The sequence below is a fragment of the Siniperca chuatsi genome, linkage group LG13 (assembly GCF_020085105.1).
Source record: "Siniperca chuatsi isolate FFG_IHB_CAS linkage group LG13, ASM2008510v1, whole genome shotgun sequence".
NCBI classification, from domain to species: Eukaryota; Metazoa; Chordata; class Actinopteri; order Centrarchiformes; family Sinipercidae; genus Siniperca; species Siniperca chuatsi.
The window spans coordinates 21,117,528-21,140,824 of NC_058054.1; the positions used below are offsets into that span (position 1 = coordinate 21,117,528).

General features: G+C 42.3%; 1 protein-coding gene across 1 annotated transcript; it reads left to right on the forward strand.

Annotated features, from left to right (window-relative positions):
* The first annotated feature begins 1,761 nt into the window (after positions 1-1,761).
* Positions 1,762-23,117, forward strand: dnm3b (dynamin 3b). The gene is made up of 21 exons (XM_044220903.1): positions 1,762-2,071; positions 2,469-2,799; positions 4,991-5,064; positions 5,277-5,426; positions 6,694-6,897; positions 7,820-7,918; positions 8,100-8,260; positions 8,634-8,776; positions 8,964-9,099; positions 9,960-10,027; positions 10,669-10,807; positions 11,154-11,240; positions 11,948-12,018; positions 12,212-12,266; positions 13,763-13,876; positions 18,025-18,134; positions 18,980-19,094; positions 19,445-19,609; positions 19,822-20,054; positions 20,169-20,342; positions 21,429-23,117. The coding sequence occupies exons 2-21, from the start codon at positions 2,639-2,641 to the stop codon at positions 21,469-21,471; spliced, it is 2,502 nt and encodes an 833-aa protein (XP_044076838.1). The 5' UTR covers positions 1,762-2,071; positions 2,469-2,638; the 3' UTR covers positions 21,472-23,117.
* The last annotated feature ends 180 nt before the right edge of the window (positions 23,118-23,297 follow it).

A 23,297-nucleotide genomic window follows, 5' to 3' on the forward strand; every position in this document is an offset into this window, starting at 1 on the left:
TTTAAGTAAAATATCTGAAATCTGAACTATACATTAGATAATAAAGCCTACTGATACTTGTAATACTATACTATATTAAACTGTATTGCTTTATACTTTACTGTATAGCAAGACAGTACAATGCTATACCATATTACATGTAGTGCATTGTTTATACATATTTATATATGATATTATGTATAATATAAAACGATATAAGGATGCCAGACCATTCTAGTATTCTATGTTATATTATCTGTACTTCTGTCTTTATGAAATGTAATTGACTGCTTGAAATTCAGATACTTTCAGGTCACCAACAGTTCTGACACAATAAATAAATATAATTCCTAGAATGACCGGGGGACCCTGTCCAACTCTGAGGCCCCTGACTCATCCAGGGCCTTGTTTTTAATGGCATCCCTGCTGTAGGTGGACAAGTCACAGTCGAAGTGACTGCCAGGTCCTGGTCTAAAAACAGGCCCACCTATGTTTTTAAGCGTTAAACACTGACCCGGAGACCAAATCTCCTGTCACCCCAGATACTCCAGGAAACAGGATCTTTGGCAGGAGATGAAAAGGATGGTTCAGAGAAAGAGGTGTTGGATTGATGTTGATGTTACTGGATACTTCCTGCTCACACATCCTTTCTCTGTCAGGTAAGGTCACAGGGGTTGAGCCTGAGATGAACAATAGCAGTCCAGTCAGACTGTTTTTATGTCGGTATAACTCTTCGTAATATCCTAACAACAGATTCAGTTACTTCCACTCCTGTTTTCTGAAAACACCGGAAATATAAAGACCACCAGACACTTCAGAGCAGAATTTACATAGGCCTGCTTGAGTTTTCCCCCCCATGATTGTGACTTTATTTAACTTAAAAGTATGTTTTGTAATGATTTAGCTCTGGTATAATATGCGTTCTAAATTTATTTTTGTCCTTTAATAATGGCAGACATCACATGGGCCCAAACGCAAAGGTCGTTACTGCCCCCTAGTGATATTCCAACTCACTACAACATAATGTGCCGACTAGACCCATCTTAAGAGGCCTGACCATAATAAAAAGGCAAATACTGACCTAATCGGTAAGATTTTACTTTCACAGGCAGATAGAAGCAGCGCACACAGCTGTGCCTGTTATGTCCTCGATGCATATCAGATCTCTTTTCAATCTCTTTGCAGAGGGGCGTGAAGAGCAAATTAGATCTCTCCTCATAGATCATCTCATGATAGGCGACGTTCACATGCAGTGGAGGAGAGACACTTGTTATCTGGCACAGAGGTTGTCCTGTCAGAGGTTAAGGCGGAATGGCAGCGTCCTTTCCGCACGACCGCCTCCACCAGCCACGGCCTACAGCGACAGTCTGGGACCGAGCATCACCCTGTCCAGTTAAAGCAAACCCTTCTGGGCTTTATGTTTTCAAACGTGGGCCGATAATGTCAGTGTCATAAAGAATGCTGCTCATCACAGCAATGTTTTAATATGCACAAAGCAAGGCGACATGAAATGACTGCCATGGCCTGTGCCATGTATGGAATGGTAGTGTAGCCTATGTAATTTACGACAGCTGGTTTCTGCCCCTACTGCGGGGATCTGAGTGCATCCACCTCTTCTGTTGCAGCGATGCGCAGCCGTGCCGCATGACTCACAACGGCAGAAATGGCACGGATGTAAACAGGGGGCGGGCTCAGGTAGGCCTAACCTGGACCTGTCCAGCCAATGGGGCGCCGCGTTTCTCTGCCTCTTCTCCAATCCTGCGGTTTTCATTGGTCCTCCGCCGCGTCGATATGGTGTAGGAGCGAGGCGCAGCTTCGCAATTACACCGCGGAACGGAGGAGAGGGCGAAAAAATGATTAATCTGTGAAAGGCGAATTTGTGTTCGGCATGAGATCGCTCTGACATTCAACCGACCGTAACGAAGCCCCACAGGAGAACACAATTAATGCACAGGAATTTAGCAGGTGGTGCTTGTGTAATCGTCCAGGGTCTTATCACTTGTCTTCGCAGCCTGATCTGCGCGTCGTTTCAGCACTGGACAGCGACCGGGACCATCGGACACTGAAAACACCGAGGGAATCCTGAGGCGGGGTAGGCTCACAGCAACACAGCAGAACGATGTGTGATTATCACTATGATGTGTTTTCAGCGGGCACTCTTTTCAACGTGTATCTGCGTGCAGCGAAGGCTTTGTTTTGTCTTCATTAAGCGTGATTCGTGAGTGATTTGTGGAGCCTTGAGCGCACGGGCTTGTTCAGTGTGACTATATGGAGCCTATGGAGCTCCACTCACCAAATGCCCTTGAAACCGTAGTCTTCGTGCGGCTCGCTGTGTATGTGTGTGTGTGTGTGTGCAAGAGAGGGAGAGAAAGAGGGAGATAGAGGTTATGGTGGTTGTGGTAAGCAACTGCGCAATTGTCTGTCCCTGTCTGTTCTTATCTCTCTTTTCTGCACCCCACCCCCCCTCCTCTGCTCCTCTGCTTCCACAGTCGGTCCGACCCTCACTTGGCTCGGGGCAATACGCGGCTAGATGACTTCACTACATCAACAAGCACCGCGGTATCCTGGACTAATATAGTAGCGCCACATCCCCCCCCTCCTCCTCCTCCTCCTCTCTCTCTTCATTCGCTGATCCCGAGTCCCTCCGTCTAAAGGCACCATGGGAAACCGTGGCATGGAGGAACTGATCCCGCTGGTCAACAGGCTGCAAGATGCCTTCAGCTCCATCGGTCAGGCCTGCAACCTGGACCTGCCGCAGATCGCAGTGGTCGGCGGCCAGAGCGCAGGGAAGAGCTCCGTGCTGGAGAACTTTGTAGGCAGGTAAAATTGACCACCAGAAATAGGATAATCCCTTCTCCCGTTAACCTTGAGGATGGCATAAGAGGCCTATGGGGCCAATCTCTCTGTGCAGAGCTCAAACCATCTCTCCCCAGCTTTAAGTCACTGCTGTTGTACCTTGTGATGAGATAAGACCTTCACTTATGTTCTGTGCAGTATATATTTTTTCACGCACACAACACTGTCTTGTGGCTAGAGGAGGGAAGAGGTATTTGGGTTACAGCAGCACCTTGGGGATTTCAACCCATCATCACCAACTGCAGTCAGGCTCCTTCACAGTCCCAGAAATATCCATCGCATTTCAGTTTCCAAGAATCCTTCCAACGGTATTAATATGCCGTTGACCTTATGAAAATGACAGTTTCATGTTCTGCGTTGCATAAAATGTAGATTGCAGAGACACATCGCTGCATGCAATTTTAAATCATCATCCTAGTGTACATGCAACAGTGTCAGCTCCCACTCCTGAAAACACACATAAATATTCATCATCTTGCCCTGTATTTCGGTCACTCACAACAAATCAGTTATGAGCAGCTGCGTTTGAATTTATATTTCTTTCAGGATAAGGATCGAGCCCTTCCCCAATGTGATTCTGTTGGCAACATCAGTTCCAGTGTTTAAGTTAAAAAATGTATCAGAAACAGAAGTGCATCTAGGTCTCACAACAACTGCCCCATAGCTATGATGTGCTTTTGTCTGCTGCAAAAACCTTATTTTCTGCCCATTAATACCATTCTTTATGTTTTATAGCCCTGCATTTCTAAGAGAGGACCTTTTAGGTATAGTATTGAGGGCTAGTTATAGTGCCCATCAATTTTCTAATAATAAATAGAAGTGCTAATCACTTAATCTCAAAAATGTACATTAAATTGATTCATTTATTGTATAATTTCTTTTGCCATGCAGTGTCTGCGCCAGTTGATATAATATGTAACAAATTAAAGGGTCACTCCACCGATTTTACACATGGTACACACAAAGGTCAGTTTATTCGTCATGGAGAACACTACTCAGCCTATGAAACCTATAGCTGTATAATGTCTTCTGTGGCTCTGGAGGGAGCATTCTAACGTCTGAGTTAGGCTTTAGACAGAAAACATGCGTTATAAACTGGAGGTATTGAGTTTGAAAGATGAGAGCAGGGAAGGTCTAATGAAAGATGCTACTGAGTTGCATTATGGGATAGTGTTTTTGGAGCTTGAGCCAGAATGGCCTTGGCCTCTCCTCCTTCAATTTTGACCACTCTTTTTTCAGTCTGTCTCTCACAAGTCCCCCAACTTTGTGGAAATGCAACACTAAATCAATAAAGAGTACCTCTTTAACTGCTTTTTTACAGAACATACAGTCAAATGCCGTTAGCTAGATTGTCTTCAGTGTGACCAAATAGTTAATTTCTTGTGCAGTTCTAACATACATGTGTACAAATCCAGATGGATGCATTGACTTTGTCCTGTTCCAGCCCTCATTGAGAGTCGTGATGCTGAGTAATGGTCCATCTGTCCAGAACTGGCTCTGCACAGCGCTGAATGGACAAGTAGTGGGCTCGTCTTTTTTTAACTCATCCCACTTGAGGGAGTTCCGAGGGTCAATATGCGTTAATAAGGTTTCTTGGAACAGACCTTTAGCATAGGAGGTAGTTGTGATGGCCGTCAGGTGTGTGTCAAGCTCACGCATGCATGCACATACACACACACACACACACACTGGTGGACACACATTCACGCACACACAAATTGAGTTGGTGTGGAACGCCTTAGGAAATGATGAAGTCATTGTTTTTAAATGAGGAAGCTCCTTCACAGCAGTGCAGCTCTTCATTTTGACCTGTTTATCAGGTCAGTTTGTTCTGCATTGTTGGAGCACTTGGTTGCAGCAGCAGTAGCTGAAAGCTACAGGAGTTGCTGCGTTTTAAATTGGCCCCTATTCCACTCAGACTGTATTGAACTGGCTTATAGCATACAGTACCAGATGAGTGATATGGATGGCTCTAAATAGCTGGCATGCCATTATAAAGGGTGCAATTGTAAGAAATTTGCCATTCAAGAATTCAAAGGAAAAAAAGCCTCAAGATGAAGATGCCATTATGCTACCTATAGCCATGCCTACACTCTTTGATAAAAGTTTACATTGGCTGTGGTTTAATGAGTTTTGATTGGCTGTCTTTCCTCAGGGACTTTCTGCCCCGTGGATCTGGCATTGTCACCCGCAGGCCCCTGGTTTTGCAGCTTATCAGTGCCACTGCAGGTGGGCGCACACACATTTACACACACACATTTACACACATACGCACACACACACACACACACACACAAATACAGCATCCCTCTCTCCCCTTTTTAAATGCTACTGCTTTTTTCTGCTGTCCCCCTCTCACACTGGTATTATTTTCTTCTCCTACAAATGCAGCACAGCCACCACTAATCTCAGTTATATATTCTTCATTTTCATCCTCTCAGAATGGGCCGAATTCCTCCATTGTAAAGGGAAGAAGTTCACAGACTTCGATGAGGTTCGCCAAGAGATTGAGGCCGAGACAGACCGTGTCACGGGGGCCAACAAAGGCATATCTCCCGTCCCCATCAACCTGCGAGTTTACTCCCCACACGGTGCGAAACCATAACTCAGTTTGGACACTTTTGAATCAAAATAGATTGTGACAAGCTGTGAGTCATCATACTCAACATACTCTTTGTATTATTAGCTGGCAGAAAATGTTTTTAAAAACGGGGTCATTGGAAACAAAAAATATGGTTTTGCTAGCGAACTACATGTGAATGAATTTCTTTGTTGTTGAGGAGTTAAAAGGATTCAGCTAAACAGGAACTTTAAAAGCTCTGTGTTAATATGGCTGAATATAGCATATTCAAATACACTATACTGATGTCCTAGATTGTTTCCACTGTAAAAGTGAAATCTGTCCTTTATAACCAGGGACTTGAAATTAAGTGAATTTGAAATGGACTAATTAATTCATATTTTTACCGTCTGTGATCCTCTGCCACTTGCAGAGCTCCACTCAGAATAAAACTGATAATGTGAATTGTTTGGAATGAGCTTGGAAACAGCTAGACTGATAGCATGTACAGTTAACTTCCAAGAACACTGGAATTACATCTTGAAATGCTGAGATGCAGATGATGGTTAACTGACAGTTAACAACAAGGCCTAAAGTGCTTTAACAAGGACATCTCTGTGAAAAATATGGTGTGCATACAGCATGGACAGTTAAAAGTAAAAACTAGAGAAGTGAGTTCTCTAGTTCCCTAGGGATTCTTACAGAATTATCAGCAGTTTTGCTCCTGGGGGCGGTTGCACCAAATTGCTAAATGGAGATTGACGCATCACTAAATTAAAACAAGTTTCATCAAACAACATTTTTTTTTTACGTAGAGGTTAGTAGTTACATTGCAGATTGAACTGACTTGTTGGTGAATATTGTATCGTGTCACAGCATATTAGCGTGCCAACCAGTGGCTCTCCGAGAGGCTCTTGTTTTAAGCATGCACTGTATGTACCAAGGGGCCCAGGTAAGGCTTGGAGGGCCCCTGACAGTCTGAGGTCCGGGGCACTGGCCCCTCTGGCACGGTCCATAATCCAGCCTTGTTTGGATATTTATATTGTGTTTTTTTTTGTCTAAATACAGATCTAATTGTTGTGGACAGGCTGAGAAATATGTCCAAAAGTACTAATTTCATAGTATTTCTATTTTTTCCTGCTGTAGGGGGTAATGTTAAAGCTACAGGGACCCTCCCAGCTAAAAAACAAACAAACAACGTAAAGGAAATAATGAAGATCTTTGACTAACAATAGGTCACAGAAATGTTACGCAGGTATCTTCAGCTCTTCTTATATTGCATTCCTCTGACTGTGCAGTGCTGAACCTGACTCTCATCGACCTGCCGGGGATCACTAAGGTGCCGGTTGGAGACCAGCCCGTGGACATCGAGCAGCAGATCAGGGACATGATCATGCAGTTCATCACCAGAGAGAGCTGCTTGATCCTGGCCGTCACTCCGGCCAACACTGACCTGGCCAACTCTGATGCTCTTAAACTGGCAAAGGACGTCGATCCACAGGGTAAGGCAAGGACATGAGGGTATGGAAAGGATACTGGGAGTGAAGGAGGCTGTAGGAGGGATGTAGAAAGAGGATTGGAAGTACAGAGAAGGTGGCCTTGTGGTCAGTGAGACAGACCTGAACAAGACATCGAATCTCTGTCAGCTGCAGGGATGGTGCTCAGTGTCTGACCTTGTCCTTTGACTTCTCTGAATGTGGAAGCAGAATTTCCCTACAGGGATCGATCAAGTGTCACATTACTATTAGAATTGATGGGGTGAGAGATGGGGGAAAATGGAGGATAAAGAAGGCAACAAAAGATACAAGAGTAAGGAGAGAAAGGAAAAAGAAAATCTGAAAGACATGGGTGGAATTAAAGAAACACAGCAGAGGTGAGGCTATAGAAAAAAGAGACACTGAAAGTGGGATAATGAGAAAGGATAAGAAAGTCTGACCTTCAGACAGGAGAGGAGGACACAGGAGAGGAGAAGAGGATGAATTAGCTAGTAAGAGGAGGACTTGGATGAAGTAACCTTTTGGGAGGGATGAATGATATCAGACAAGGAGAGTAAGATGGAAGAATACGGGAGAGAACAGGGAGAGAAGTGGATGCAAGTAGCCAAAGATGCTTGGAAAGGACAAAGTGGCAGAAGAAGAATTAAATACGAGTAAAGAAGAAGAAGAAAGAAATATGGGAGAGGGAAGGAATAAAGGAAAGGAAAAGCTGGTTGCAAAGCCTAATTAGGAACTGGGCATCCAAAACAAACCCAAACATATTCAATTTGCAATGACAGAAAACAGAAAAATGCAGAAAATCCTGTTTAAGAAGCAGGTACTAGCAAATGTTTGCGTAGAAAAGTGACCCAAATCATTCATCAACTAAATAGTGCCTTCAAACTTCCAAAAAGCATGACTAAAACATTATTTTTGACCCCCTTTCCAGGTCTGAGGACTATTGGAGTAATCACCAAACTGGATTTGATGGACGAGGGCACAGATGCCCGAGATGTACTGGAGAACAAGTTGCTGCCGCTGCGAAGAGGTACGAAATTCTCTCCCTGTGCTCTTAATCACAGTATCCAATAACGCTGTCCTTGTTCTACCTTCTTTCACTTCCACTGCTTGTCTTTCTGTTTATCTTGCTCGTGCTACTGCTGCCTTCGGCTCCTGGGATTACCATTCATTATTTCTCTCAATTTGTGTCCTTGTTTATTCATTCCCAGGTTATATTGGAGTGGTGAATCGCAGTCAGAAGGACATCGATGGGAAGAAAGATATCAAGGCAGCTCTGGAGGCTGAGAGGAAGTTCTTCTTGTCCCACCAATCATACAGGCACATGGCTGATAAAATGGGCACCCCACGCCTGCAGAGAGTGCTCAACGAGGTGATCATAGATTTACTCGCAGTGCTTTCCCACAGTGCACTTTACATAATTAATAAGAGAGCGGCCTTGTTGGGGTTTTTTTTGCTTCCACTGAATGGCACACCAGTGTGGGTGATACAAGACTGTCAGGTGGAAAATGCACTCGCTCTTTCTAGTTCAGCTCCAAATAATTTATAATTTCACTCAGGCAGGCATTCCACACTGTTTCTGCATTGTTAACGTATGAATGTTGCGTCGTCTTTGATTACAGTGAACTATACAGTCTTGATTGATTATCGCTCTGTACAGCCAAAATGCCAGTAACATAATCTACTTATTGACGCTCCTATGTGAATGTAATTTGTTTCATTTTGCTGGCTTTGTGTCTCTATAGCAACTGACCAACCACATCCGGGACACCCTGCCAGCTTTCCGCAGCAAGCTGCAGTCCCAGCTGTTGGCTCTGGACAAGGAGGCCGAGGAATACCGGGGATACCGTCCTGATGACCCATCCCGCAAAACCAAGCAGCTGTTGCAGTCAGTGCCCCATTTTCTCACAAGCATTTACATTAGATTAAGTTCATACAAACAAAAAATATCCTGCAAAATGTTTTACCTCTGAAGAAATAATTACCGTATCCCATGGCACCCATTGCTTATCAGCTTATATTTTAGCATTGCTGGTCTTTTATTTATTCTATATTTTCCATTGATGTTGTTTTAGGATGGTGCAGCAGTTCTCTGTGGACTTTGAGAAAAGGATTGAGGGTTCAGGGGATCAGGTGGACACAGTGGAGCTGTCTGGTGGAGCAAAGATCAACCGCATCTTCCATGAGCGTTTCCCCTTTGAACTGGTCAAGGTGATATATTACACGTAAAAGAAGATGGCACTACAAAAAAAAAGTGAAAAAATCTGCTGGGGTGAAATTATTTGACGTGTTTCAAATACAAATGGTTTCTTTCTTCAAGTCGGGTGTTATTTTCTTGGTATTAGTCCAATCGTCTCATGCCCGTAGCCAGGATTTTAAATGACTGAGGTCATGAGTCCAAGTCCCCCCAACACACCCTCTGAAAATTCTGACCAGATACGAAAAGTAAAATCTCTCAAAAAATTTAACTGTTTGGATTTTTTCACATTTTATTTATACAGCTTTAATTATACTTTGATTATAGTGTCTGTAAGTTCCCCAGCATAAAGATCTGTTGGTGTAAAAGGTGTCAAATTTAAATATATTGAATCTCTCTCTATTTAATTGTAGAATTTAACTCCCCAAGGTTGCTAAAACTCACAAATTCCACTGAGCCACTGCCTTATTCTGTCTTGTTTAAAGATAGTGACTCTGAAAGAAAGGCAACTGCACAGGGAACAACTGAAATAATGACATCCCCAGTAGACATTTTTATCTTGTCATTTTAAGACACTTAAGTCTTGAAGGCTGAATATAAGACTAAATGACACTTTTTGCAGTCTATTTCCTCTTTGCCCTGTTTCCTCCCAGCTCCTCACACACACTGGATAATAGCTTCTTATGTTCTCTCTTTTGTGATTTTCTCTCCCTAAATAGCTTCACTATTATTCAAACTTATAGTACAAATGCAGCTTTTAGTACTATTTTCTCTCTCTCTCTTTTATTTTTTTAATCTCGGTTGCGCTTTCTCTCATCTTTTACAGTTTTACAACTCTGTATCCACTGTCTAAACTCCTCTCTGTTCCCCTCAGATGGAGTGTGATGAGAAGGAGATGCGTCGCGAGATCAGTTATGCCATCAAGAACATCCACGGTATCAGGTAGGAATTTGTTGACCAAACTAAAATATGTGATGGCCAAAATTCATTTTTCAATTTCTATACCCCCTACACATCAGTTTTTCCCAAAAAGGCACACAATTCCTCCAAATATTTGAGTATATATTTACTATCTATATTTGATACTAACCAGTGAAGCATTGTAAATGTATAAATACATTTATTCACAGCCTGACGACAGTCAAATATATTAATGTTGATGTGGCAAACATCATAACAAGTTTAAAAAAACAAAAACAGATGTTTGCCAACAGCCTAAAAATACTGGATGGGAATTTATCAAGGGAGGAGCATGTTGTCTTTCTTTCTTTCTTTTTTTATGTTGAGTCCAGCCTCTCAGTGTGTTTCTACGTTGGTTCAGCAGCGGTTAGCCACCACAACCGGGAAAAATTGCCACCCAAGCAAGAGAGAATCTGGCATTTAAAGAAACACCACATTTTAGCCTGAATTCTCTCCAAAAACAATAGCAGGTCCAATATCTATGATTTTTTTTATCACAGACTGTGCACAAAGTCTATGGTTGCTACTGGTAGAACCAAAATACAGATCAAAGTCATTGATATATGTCAAACCGAGATGGAAATCACTTTTCATCGAAATTGGACCCTTTTGGTGGGTTTCAGGACTGGACTTTTCACCCCAGACATGGCGTTTGAGGCTATTGTGAAGAAGCAGGTCATAAAGCTGAAGGGGCCCTGCGTCAAGTGTGTGGACATGGTCATCCAGGAACTGATTAACACCGTGCGCCAGTGCTCCAACAAGGTAACTCATGTTTGAAGGGAAGGAGAGAAGGAGAGAAGCAGAGAGGGAAGGATAGTTGAAATAGGATGGATGAATTAAAGAAACTTAAATTGAGAAATGATTAATTGTTGGGTCTCTGTAAATAATATTATAAAGAGTACGGTCTAGACCTGCTCTATAGGACAAATGCAATGAGATAACTTCTGTTATGAATTGGCGCTTTGTAAATAAAATTGAATTAAAAGAGAGAAAAATGAAAGATGAGCTCACTGTTGAAAAGATCTGTTTTCAGTTTGGTTTTTATAATTCATTATTCCACATTTCTCATCATGTGGAATGAGTGATAAACTGTGTGATGTGTTTTCAGCTGGAATGCTTCCCCAGGCTGCGTGAGGAAACTGAGAGAATTGTGACTTCTCATATCCGAGATAGAGAGAGTCGAGCCAAGGACCAGGTAACACTCATTAGATTGCAATTATGGACATACATTATGGTCATACATGTATACACACATATGCATGCAAAGCCAACTTCAGTAGCCAGTTTTTCTATATATGGAGAGATCTCTATCCATATCTGTCATTGTAATGGAATGGAATTACAAACACGGTACCAATTATCCAAATCAATTTCTATTAATATACATACTGTATAACATATACTACATTTAAAGAAATAGTTTGACGTTTTGGGAAATAAGCTTATTTGAAGAAGATCAATGCCACTCTCACATCTGTACAGCAAATATAAAGCTACTACAAGCAGCCGGTTAGCATAGCTTAGCACAAAGAATAGAAACAGTGCAAAACAGCTAGCCTGGCTCTGTCTGAAGGTAACAAAATCCACCTAACAGCACCTCTAAAACTCACTAATCAACACTATATCTCGTTTGTTTAATCTGTACAAAAACCGAAGTGTAAAAACGACACATTGTGGTTTTATGCGCCAGACAGAGACAAGCTAGCTGTTCTCCCCTGCTTCCAGTCTTTATGCTAATAAGCTAATCGGCTGCTGGCTACAGCTACATATTTACCGTGGTGGTATCAATCTTCTCATCTAACTCTCGGCAAGAAAACGAGTCTTTCCCAAAATGTCCAACTACTGTATCCCTTTAAGAATGAGTTACACTCGCTTCATGTTAAATGTTTTGTGTTGTTACAGGTTCTGCTGTTGATAGACATCCAGCTCTCTTACATCAACACTAACCACGAAGACTTCATTGGCTTTGCTAAGTAAAGACTCCATCTATTAGCTCGGCTCCACCATGACAAATTATTTATGATTAAACATGTCAGGCTGGCGAAAACAAATGTTTAGAAGATCTCCTTTTACCCCTGTCACGTCCTTCTCTTTCCGCTACATTCACCCTTTTCTCCCCATCATCCTGTCCTCCTCCATCTCTGTTTTGTTGTCTCTCCACCGCAGTGCGCAGCAGAGGAGCAGTCAGACTAATAAGAGCCAGAGTTCAGCAGGAAATCAGGTGAGCATTTGTCACGTCTTCTTTGTCACACACAAACAGCAGGAGCACAAGGTCAAGGGAGTGCTGCACACCCACACAGTGGCAGGACAGCTGCTGCATAGAGAATAAAGAGAGAGAGATGCTGAAATCTTTTGCATTTTGTGTTATACACATTTTAGCCTTGTGTGTTTTATTTTTTTTATTTTTTAGATTTTATCATTATTATTTTATATTTTAGTCATGCATGCTGTATTATGTTTAGTAGGGCACCAGTTGTGTACAGTGGTTTGTTTGCTTCTTTGGTTTTATGATTTTATCTCAGTAAAAGAATCCCATTGGGTTCTATTACTTTATGCCACCATCACCACTGGTGTTGTTGTTGAGACATTTCCCTTTGTTTGAACCCTTCCTGTGTCATCAAGGTGCCACTTTGCATTTCATCCCCATCCCTTAGTGAGAATCTCAGCTGCCCTCTTATGGGTGTCTGATGGTGAGTATCGCTCATTGTGGGTTATGGTTTGCAATGTCATTTGTGCCTGCAGTAACACTTCTGCCCATTGTGTGGTGCTCTCCAGCTCTCCAGCCGCATAAGAACCTGTCAATTTCTCGTCTTCCACTCTGACTGGTCAAGAGTGGCAAATTGGCTGTGTAAACTACTGTTGGGCAGAGGCATTTTCTTTAAGACAAGTTGCACTAGAAACATTGTTTTTAGTGCCACAAGGTTTTCTAAATCCCCCACATTCCTTCCCGTTTCAGGCCTCCTCTCCTCCCGCATCAGGCCTGATTGTAAGAGTTTACTTTCTAACCGTTTACTCTCTAACACCCCCTCCACCCACCAGCGTCCGCAGACTACAAGGGGTTGCCAACTAGACAAATAGAAATGAAAATGTTCCTTGGTTTGGCAGTTCAAATATCATCTCTAAGACTAAAAGTGTTAGAAATATATCTTTTAGTATCCTGCCATGGATCCAGGCACAAAACAGCCCTCTAATTTGTGCCTATGACAGAAAGGCTTTGTAATGATTTGGGTAACCTCCTTAGTGAGTCTTAGGCGGTGCAAGACTGACAGTAATCTAACCTAATAATCACTTGGCACTGTGCCCACAGGCCTGTTTATGTAGGGCTTGTGGGGTTAATACACCTAACACAGTTGACACACACATGCTTTATTGTCTGCTTGAAGCACTTAACACAATGGTCACTTAACAAGCTAACACAGGGCCCTGCTTGTGGAGTTGTGAACACAGTTCCTTGAATGAGACTGCACTGACACAGTCACATGCTAGGCTCTGAGTGAGTCACGAATACACAATGACACACCTAACCTGACCTTCACACACATCTCATCGCAATTTATGCATTGATGACTTGCACAGATTAATTTGTGCTAGCTTTAGCCAGGATTTATTGTTTTAGAAGCGAGTGAGTTTTTTTTAATTAAAATTATTACGGATGAAGAGCTCCTGTCATCCTCTTGTTTTTTTGTTTCTGACTTTCTGACCTTTCCCTCCCCTCAGGTCATTCGCAAAGGCTGGCTGACCATCAACAATATCAGCATCATGAAGGGAGGAGCCAAGGAGTACTGGTTTGTGCTGACTGCTGAGAGCCTCTCCTGGTTCAAGGATGATGAGGTGAGTTTAAAGCAGCTATTATCAATATTTTCTATAATAACAATGGATCAAATGATTCTGTAAGGGGTCGCTTTTAATAACAAATCCACAGAGAATTATCACCAGACTCTGCAGTTCCCCTCAGCTTTACGGAGCTTTTTAGCATCTTTCAGCTCATTGTTTTGGTTTTTCCAGCCAGCAACTGTACTGTTTTAGTTCAGTCTCACCGCTCTCATAGCGTTGTTTTTGGCCACAGCAGACAGCTGTTTTGTTTGTTTTTTTAGCAAAAAAGCTCTGAAAACCCACTGTACACTACCTGCTCAGCACCAAACAGCAGACAGGTAAAGTAAGCAACTTTAGTAGGATTATTTAGCAGCTAAAGAGACAGATATTTCCCTCAGGAGTTAGAGGGTTTGGCTTAAATATAAATATGTGCCAGTTCCAAGTTTCATCTGAATGTCTCCTCGGTGGGAAGGAGTGTGAAAATGGTTGAGAAAATGTGAAAAATATTCTTTGTGGAACTTCTTTTTTTTTGTATTTAACTCTCTTTTAATAAAGATATATTGCAAAAACAAATCAACTAAGACTGATGGATGACAGTCTGATGTTGTGCAGAATGGAACCATGCAACTAACTTCATACAGTATATACCAATGGTGGATAAATCTTAGATTTTTTATTTTATTTTTTTAAAGCATTAGTCTTTTTATTTCCATTATCATTGACAATACATCAGAAAGACCAACAACGGCATACTGGTTTTTGGAGGAAAGCACACCATTTGCACCCACCACTCCGCATCGACGGGATGCAGCATTTGGTCCATGCTGCTGGCTTATTTGGCGGGCTGATGTCTATCTGCCTGTCTGTGCCTGCTGTACAGGTTGGAGGATATTCTGCACAGCAAGTGTAGATAGGCAGACACACTGCAACTCCTTCAGCCAGTTGGTGTTGTTGCTGCATTGTTGTTTGTTAATTGGACCTTGTTTAGTCTCTGGTCAGGGTACAGTTCAAAGAGAGATTCACAGAGTAGAATTTGTATTTGTGCAAAAAGACAAATTGATAGAGACGATAGTGTTCTCTCCCGCCTTGATTTTTGTATGTAGTTCCACTTTAATGTAGGTCAAGTAAACTTGTGGCCAATTCACTATTTGTGAGCTATTTGTGTGGCACTAGAGTGGATCACCACCATGATGGAGCAGTTTACTGTATGAATAACGTATGTGAGGAGTTTAGCCATGGTTCTGTCATTCACTCGTTCTTTCCATTCATCTTTCCCTTTGTCTCGGAGTTTCCCTTCTTTTCTCCCTCTTTCTTCTCTCCCCACCTCTTTCCACCGGGAGTTCAGGCATTCGCTTCTTCTTTGCAAATTTGGAACAGTCCCAATCCCAACCAAATGTTCACTCACAGACACCCAAAATATCTGAAAGCACTCAGCCCTCAGACAACACATGGGCCGCACAGCATTGGGTCTACAGATTGTCATTTGATACGTTAGTGTGGTAATATAGGAAATTATAGACTCTGCGGCCTTGCCTTGTATATTTCAGTTTTACACTCCGTGAACTTTCTATAGTCACATACGCATGCGGATGCACATACACACACTCGCACACCCTCCTCCCTCTCTTGGTGTGGTTGGCAGTTACTTTGGAACTGCTCACATTCTTGGCAGGAAAATCACAAGTTTTTAATCCAAACATCAGCCTCCAGTGTTTCAGCAGAGAGAAACCCCTCTATTAAATATCAATAACACCCCCTCTCTGTTTCTGACGTTCAACTTCATAACCAGCTATCACTTCATGACACTGAGTCACTGTTTTGACCCTATACAATGCGTAATATTCCACATGCAACAGTGAAAAAGTTGCATGTCCACTCTTTAACTTTTCATACTTACACCAAACACAACACAACACAAACGCTCACCTAAATAGACTAACACTCATTTAACTGACTTTTCAAATGTAAAACATCCTGTGTGTACATATATTCTTTGTGCATTGGGGCTTTTGCTCATGTATGTCTTGCACCATCTGCAAAACACTTTTCCTACTAGCTTTTTGCAGTTATTTGACACCACAGCAATCTAGTTTACATCAGTGTCCTTTGCCTTAAGTCTTCCAAGTCCATTTTGGCCACCCACTGAAATAACTTCACTCGAGGTGTCTGACTGTATTTTCAAACTCCACTTGATTGATTGGCCCTCGTTCCTTTGGCCTGTGTTAGATGCTTTGCAGCCACATTCGCTCCTCCCCCTTCCAGTGGACCACATCTTCATCAGATCATCAGGCTAGCAGCCTGCACACTTACTCATTCATGCTATAAATTACATGAGCTTGCTATTTTGTGAGTTTTGGCTTTAAATCTTTTATCATTATCTGGCTCAAAATTTCGATTTTTTTTTTTTTTACACCTTGGTTTTCACAGCAATTTGTCAAATCTGCAGTTAGTATTGAAAATTGGTGATTGGTATGTTTATTCCAAAAAGAAGCGAAAAGGAAGTGGTGAGTGTTAGAATGCACTTAGGACAAAATACAGATGAATAGATATCACATACAGATTATAAATATATTAAAAATAGCAAAGGGTGAGAAGGAAGGAACAGATGCAAAAAAACACACATCTTGGAGACCTGAAATGCCAATAGAGAGACAGAGAGAGCAACACAGAAAGACAGACTGACAGAAGAGGGTCCATGCCCAGTCTAACCAATGTGCAGACTACTGTACACCAGTATGACAATGAACAGGTAGTCTGAACACTGGGTGGACGGAGCCGGAGTTAAGAGCCAGGCCTTGTGTGCTGTTTTCTGCCATTCCAGATGTCGTCTGTGCCCTCCCTTCGCCCCTCTCCATTTTGGCAGCAAGGATCCCGTCTATCGAAAACCCCTCAAAACTGCGATTCGCCTCATCCGCGTCTGCAGCTTTCTGATGCACGTCTCTTGGCGTGTTTATTTGTTTTGGTAGACGTTTGAGCTCTGGGTCCCCTCGCGGTCCGTTTTGGTCACGCCGGCCATGAAGAGTATCCAGCCTTGACGTGGCATATTCGCTCAGACGACTGGGACAGACTGGCTGCACGTTCAGGGAGGGGATATTACAAAAAAGAGGGAAAGAGAGAGACGGAGGGGGGGAGTGAGAAAGGGAGAGAGGAAGAGGGAGGGGACCTGTGTGACCATATATGGGCTGTAGTGACCCCTTGGGGAATACAACACAGAAGAGTCTGCAGAGTTTTCTTGTCTTCTCTTTTTTCCTCTCTCCTCATCCTCTTTAATTCTTACCTGCGACCATCTACCACCACTTTCCGGACCTTCAGACCAGATGTGGGCTTTCTTCTGCAAATCTTTTGCAAATCCACTTTTGTGTTTCTTCTTCTTGGTCTCTCCTCCTCCTTCACCCTCCGTCTCTTAAACGTCTCCCTCCTTCCCGGGTTCTCTGTGTGCTGCTAAGCACTACCAGATGTTGAGTTTTAACGCCAGGCTGTCATTTAATCTCTCTCCCTCGCTCTCTCTCCCTCCTTCTTCAAAAAAAATCAGGCAGGAAGTGGGCCCCTCTGGAATGGAAAGAAAAAATATTGAAAAAATATAGAGGGGGAGGGATAAAAGAAAAAAGACAGAGAGTTAAGAAAGATGGAGGCTAGGATGGAGTGTAAAAATGAAGAGCAGGGTTTCTTCAAGCTGAGCATCCGTCACAGGCCCTTTTTGAATCTGTCACAGCCGTGCTTGAGCTTCTACCTCAGAAGACGAACACTGTGTCTGCGCTCTCAGCACCTCCTGTGCGTATACATACCATGCCTTTAGCTACCAGCTCTCCCCGGCAAAACGCACCGTGAAGAACGACTGTGTCTTGACCCACACTGTAATGACTTCCACATGTGCTCTCCTTCTCCCTTTTCTTCCTCTGTTTCTGCTTCCCTCTTCTCTACACCCCCCCACTACCTCCCACTCTCATTTCTCCCCATTCCTCCTCCCTCCCGTCACCCCCTTTCTCTTTGCTTACCCCCTCTCTCCCTCTTTAAAAAACTGATTTCACCTTTCTCTTATGGGCATAATCTTGTACAAGTGTTTGCGCCAATTTCATTGCACAACATTTCATTGCATAATAACGGGGCAAATTGCATTAGTCATGAAAGTGCTCATGATCCATACCTTCTGTTCTCCTCATTCACAGGAGAAGGAGAAGAAGTACATGCTCCCTCTGGACAACCTGAAGGTCCGCGATGTGGAGAAGAGTTTCATGTCCAGCAAGCACATATTCTGTATTTTCAATACAGAGTCAAGGTCAGCTGTGAGATCTTACATTTTTAATTTCTACTTTTTTTTTTATTTGCAGCTCATGTGGCTGCAGATAAAACAAGACTTTTGACAGCAGTCCCATGCAGTAGATGGAGTTGGAGAGTTCAAGGCCTGTGTGCTGGTGCAGCGGCTGAAATATGTTTTGGATTATGTGTTTTGTACAGTATGTATGCATGATTGCAGGATGGGGCAAACTGGAACTATTTCCAATAGATCTACAGCTCAGTTTATGATGTTTGTCATTTATATTTTGTGTTCCTGCAATTTATAACAAAATGCATCTCAGAAGCATAAAATATCATTTTAAAGTATCAGACATTTTACAGAGAATTATTACAGGGAATTGTTAGAAAAACAGAGTTATTTGATGGTCTTGATGTTGTAATAGTAGGTTGAACATAATATTAGGGAAACCAAACAGCGGATTGCCCTGACAGGACTGTAACCGATAATCAACAACATGATAAATCTGCGTAAAATGTCAGACCTGAACTGTTAGTAATGGGTGCAGTACGTCCTGTAAAAAGTTTTGTTAATTCAGTTTCTTCATCCATTTGAAGGACTTCTTGGCTCAAAACCTTAAAAAAGGGCTAAACAAAAAAATATCCCACATGGAAGGAGGCACATAACCTAATACCATCAATACTTCCAGATGTCAGAGTTTATATCTTCTGCTGAACACTTTTTGTCACAATGAGGAGTTTTGTCTGCATGTTATTAAATAATTCATCTTGCATACATTAGTTTGATCATTTTAAAGTTTATTTTATTAAATACACTGTGGTGTAAAATATTAGCTCTCAGGTGAATGCATGGTCTCCTGTGTTTAGGAATGTGTACAAGGACAATCGCACCCTGGAGTTGGCCTGTGACTCTCAGGATGATGTGGACAGCTGGAAATCTTCTCTCCTACGTGCTGGGGTTTATCCTGAGAAGACCGTTACGGTTGGCAAACTCATTCATTCTCCACTGAGTTAGTCCTTTACTCCCTGGGTGAAAGTTTCTTAGCTTTGGTTCCCCCGTTCTGTCTGATCCTAACGTAGTATTATTTACCTGTCTTCTTTTACATTATTATTATTTTATTTATAATAATATATTAAATAAATATTATTTATTTCTATGTTGCTCATTTTTAAAATATTTCTTCTCCTATCCAAAGAAAAACATTTTGCCTTCGTTTTCTAACATTCATACTTTAGAGGAGTGCACGTGCAATTATTTCAGTGCACCCGATATTTTTTGTAAATGTAGGCCCCTCTTTTCTCACCTGCCTCTTTCTCATTCTACCTCTATAGGTTGAGAGTGAGACCACCACCACCGCAGATAACTTCTCCATGGACCCTCAGCTGGAGCGTAAAGTGGAAACCATCCGTAACCTGGTGGACTCCTACATGGCAATTGTCAACAAGTGCATCCGGGACCTCATGCCCAAGACCATCATGCATCTCATGATCAACAATGTAAAAAAAGATTACTCAGATGTTCATTTATATAGGCCGTTAAGACATCTTTCCTTTGTTGTTACTGTATTAAAGTAAAGATACTGCTACTATCAATGATAATAATAGTGACATTATAACCCTTACGTGAAAAAATGACCACCTTAAGGCCTGTACTTTATCTTCATTTTCACAATGATTCATCATCCTGCACTACCTCTCCCTGCCACTAGGTGAAGGACTTCATCAATGCAGAGCTGTTGGCCCAGCTGTACTCTGCAGGTGACCAGAATTCCCTGATGGACGAGTCCCAGGAGCAGGCGCAGAGGAGGGATGAGGTGCTGAGAACCCACCAGGCCCTGAAGGAGGCCCTGGGCATCATCGGTGATATCTCCACCTCCACCATCACCGTCCCATTGCCTCCGCCTGTTGACACCTCTTGGATGGGAGGAGCAGGTGGTCGCAGGTAAAGTTACTGGAATGAAATTGATTATATACAGTACATGCATACTCTAACCAGTTTGAATAAAAACTTTCTTTCCTAATCCTTATTCAATACTATATCCTTTTCTTTCTCCAGGTCTCCTCCCCCCAGCCCCACTGCCCCCAGGAGGATGTCTTCAGGCCAACGCCCGGCTCCCAGAGGGGCCCCGCCACCACCGAACCGCCCAGGACCCCTGGGGCCCTTCAATAACAGTGCTGACAGCCCTCAGGCTCCCAGCCGCCCTAACAGGGCCCCTCCTAGCATCCCCAGGTAAATGCAGCTTTTACATAACTCATCTGTTGGGAAGACGCTGTGTATTTTGATTATTGATCACAAATAAATGATATCTTTTTACATATAGTTGTAAATATAACAATATTATTGAAAAACAAAAGAACATAGGGCATTCTTTGCCAATAGAAGTTCTTAATATTTATCATTATCAAGCTAGCGTGCTCAGAATCAAATCTCAGTTGCTCTGAATAGCTGCTCCGTATCTTCCACTAGATCAAGAGTTCATACTTTTCCAGCCATCAAATGTAATCTCCTTTTCTATAGCAAGCCAGCTAACAACAGTAATATCAACACTGATTCCCCTCTTAAGTTGAGTAACAATATGGTAATACTGAGCTAAAAATTAAACAATAGGTGTGTTTTTTGTAATGGAATAAACTGCTAAACAAATTGTTTGGAGAATTCGATTTTTTGCTCACAAGGAGACACATTTGTCTTTTTTGGCGGCAAATGTCGATGTTTTACACTGCCTCACATTTTTGTTTTTAAAAGAGTAGTTCGACATTTTGGGAAGAATCGCGTATTTTTCGAGAGTTAGATGAGACGATTGATACCACTCTTGTTTGTACGGTGAATATGAAGCTACAGCCAGCAGACAGTTAGCGTAGCACAAAGACTGGAAACGGGGGGGAAACAGCTAGCCTGGCTCTGTCCAAAGGAAACCAAGCTTAGTAATTCACACGTTATATCTTGTTTGTTTAGTCCGTACAAAAAGAGAAGTTTCCCTCCGTTTCCAGTCTTTGTGCTAAGCTAAGCAAACAGACATGAGAGTGGTATCGATCTTCTCATCTAACTACTCATTTTTGTTTTTAACAATCTTTACATGGCTAATTTTGACTGTATGTGAGACATTGAAGGAGTGCGAACCATTTGTATGCACCTTTATGTATGTTATTCGCGACAGAAACATAGCATCTCTTAAACTTGCGTGAAGACTACAGACTAATCTCGTCTCTTTTCTTGTCTTCTTTTGTCTCATTCTTATTCTCTTCTCATTTTCCCTCTCTCATTCCTGTTCTCTGACACTTCTCCTTACACATTATTATTAATTTTCTACCAAAGCCGGCGGCCCCCGCCATCTCCTACAAGACAAGCCCCACCATAAACATCTGAACGAGTTCCTCATACCCTTATCTCCCTCCCTTATCAACTCCATCCCTCCTCTCTTAGCCATGGCTCTGCTGTCCTGGTCTCTCCTTAGTGCAGACACTGACGTCTTTGACCCCTTGAACCTCAATTTCCTGCCAGTTGACGATGTCCATATATCTATGTACAGTATGGTACTTGTCTTGTGGTGTATGTGTATGTGCGCTTGTTGCTCGCCTGTGGTCCAGGTTTGCTTAGCAGATCCACTTCAGATCTCAGTCCCTGGAACCCTTTTGCCCCCACAAACCCCTCACCAAGTCAACCACTACCCCCACTTGCTGCTTCTACATGAAAATACGCTCAGCAGTCGTACTGCCCTACTCATTCCAAATGCAGCATGGCACATAAGCTGCTTTTATTGCATGGGAGTGTGTGTATGTAGCGTGTGTGTGCGTGTGTTTTGTGTGTATGTATACGGGGGAGGGACTAATTTGCCTATATGTAGGCTGAGTTTGATTTAGTATTGTATTAATTTATTGTATAATGCCCCCCTAAGTGTTAATTATCAGCTTAATGTTCTCTTAGGAACAGGAGTTGTATCTTAGTATGTGTGTGTACGTGTGTGTTTGTGTGCGAGTCATTTTGTGTACGTGCGTACGAGTGTGTGAGGACACGTGTGCATGTGCTGTCCGTCTGCACGTTTGTTGGCGTTTCAGTTGTATTTGTTTTCATGGTCAAAGCTGTTAATGATGAATCATAAAACCTTCGGGGTAAATTTAATGTTGGACTTTTGTGAGTTGTTCCTGTGTTGTAGTAGCAGCCATACACACATAGCAAGGCTGAGGAGCACCTTCAGTATTCTCTATATGGAAACAGCCTCAATAATGCATTTAACCCTGTCATAGGTGTCCACCTGTGCTGTATCAATGGTCAAGTTGTGACCCTTGCAGCCTTAAGCTTCGATTCAGATGCTGACTGGTGAGATGGAACTTGCTACTTGAAAAAAAAATAAAATAAAAATCATGGCAAAACACAAGTTCCTTCTTGTATGAACAAAGAACATGCATTTACATGTTTCCATTTAGCCTTTTTCTCAGGTTTGAAACATGCAACTCCATGCACATCACAAACTAGCGCTCTTTCTCTTTTCTCACCCCTTCTAGCCTCTCTCATTTCTTCTACTCTCACAACCATTGAAGCCAGTCAGTGAGTCAGCGTCTGCGTCAGAGCTTAAGGTGGTATTGCCAATGTTCAAGTGCTTCTCTGTCAGTTTGTTATTGTGTATGTGGGCCTCAACTGTGTTCTGATGTATATAGGTAATGATAAGGAGATACTGCACCTGCGGACTATAAAGACCTCATCAAGGATCCTTGCGCTTTAATCGTTCTCTGTGTCTCTATTCACTAAATGCTCTCTTCTCTCTGATTTAGACTGCCTTACCGGCATGAATTACAATTCTGTATTGCCAAAGCTAAATGTAGAAAGAGAATTGGAAAGTTAAAAAAAATAAATAAAAATCTCCTGAAGACCAACAACGAAATGGTTCCAGTTGTAGTGAGATGGCATTGTTTAGCAGAGGGCATAATGTTAAACTGGGGAATTGCATCAGTTGTTATTTTCTGTGTCTCTGTATCGCTCCTCAATAAACTTCTTCCTCATAATGTCTCACTTTGTCAACAGAGTCTTTATTGTTTAAGCCACCTGGTTTTGGGGACGGTATATATATTTATGCAGACCTTGCACTCGAGTGCAGCAAAATAACATGTCGTTCACTAATAATATGCTATGGCTCGCTTGCTTACTTATTACATACTGAAACTTCATGTATTCTCTGTAGGTGAATTG

What these genes read in the sequence shown, in the direction of transcription:
- dnm3b (XM_044220903.1), top strand. Translation starts at nt 2,639, where the DNA reads ATGGGAAACCGTGGCATGGAGGAACTGATCCCGCTGGTCAACAGGCTG. An exon ending in AAGAACATCCACGGTATCAG is followed by an intron (nt 10,028 to 10,668) that starts GTAGGAATTTGT and finishes GGTGGGTTTCAG; the next exon opens with GACTGGACTTTTCACCCCAG. An exon ending in AGAGTTCAGCAGGAAATCAG is followed by an intron (nt 12,267 to 13,762) that starts GTGAGCATTTGT and finishes CCCTCCCCTCAG; the next exon opens with GTCATTCGCAAAGGCTGGCT.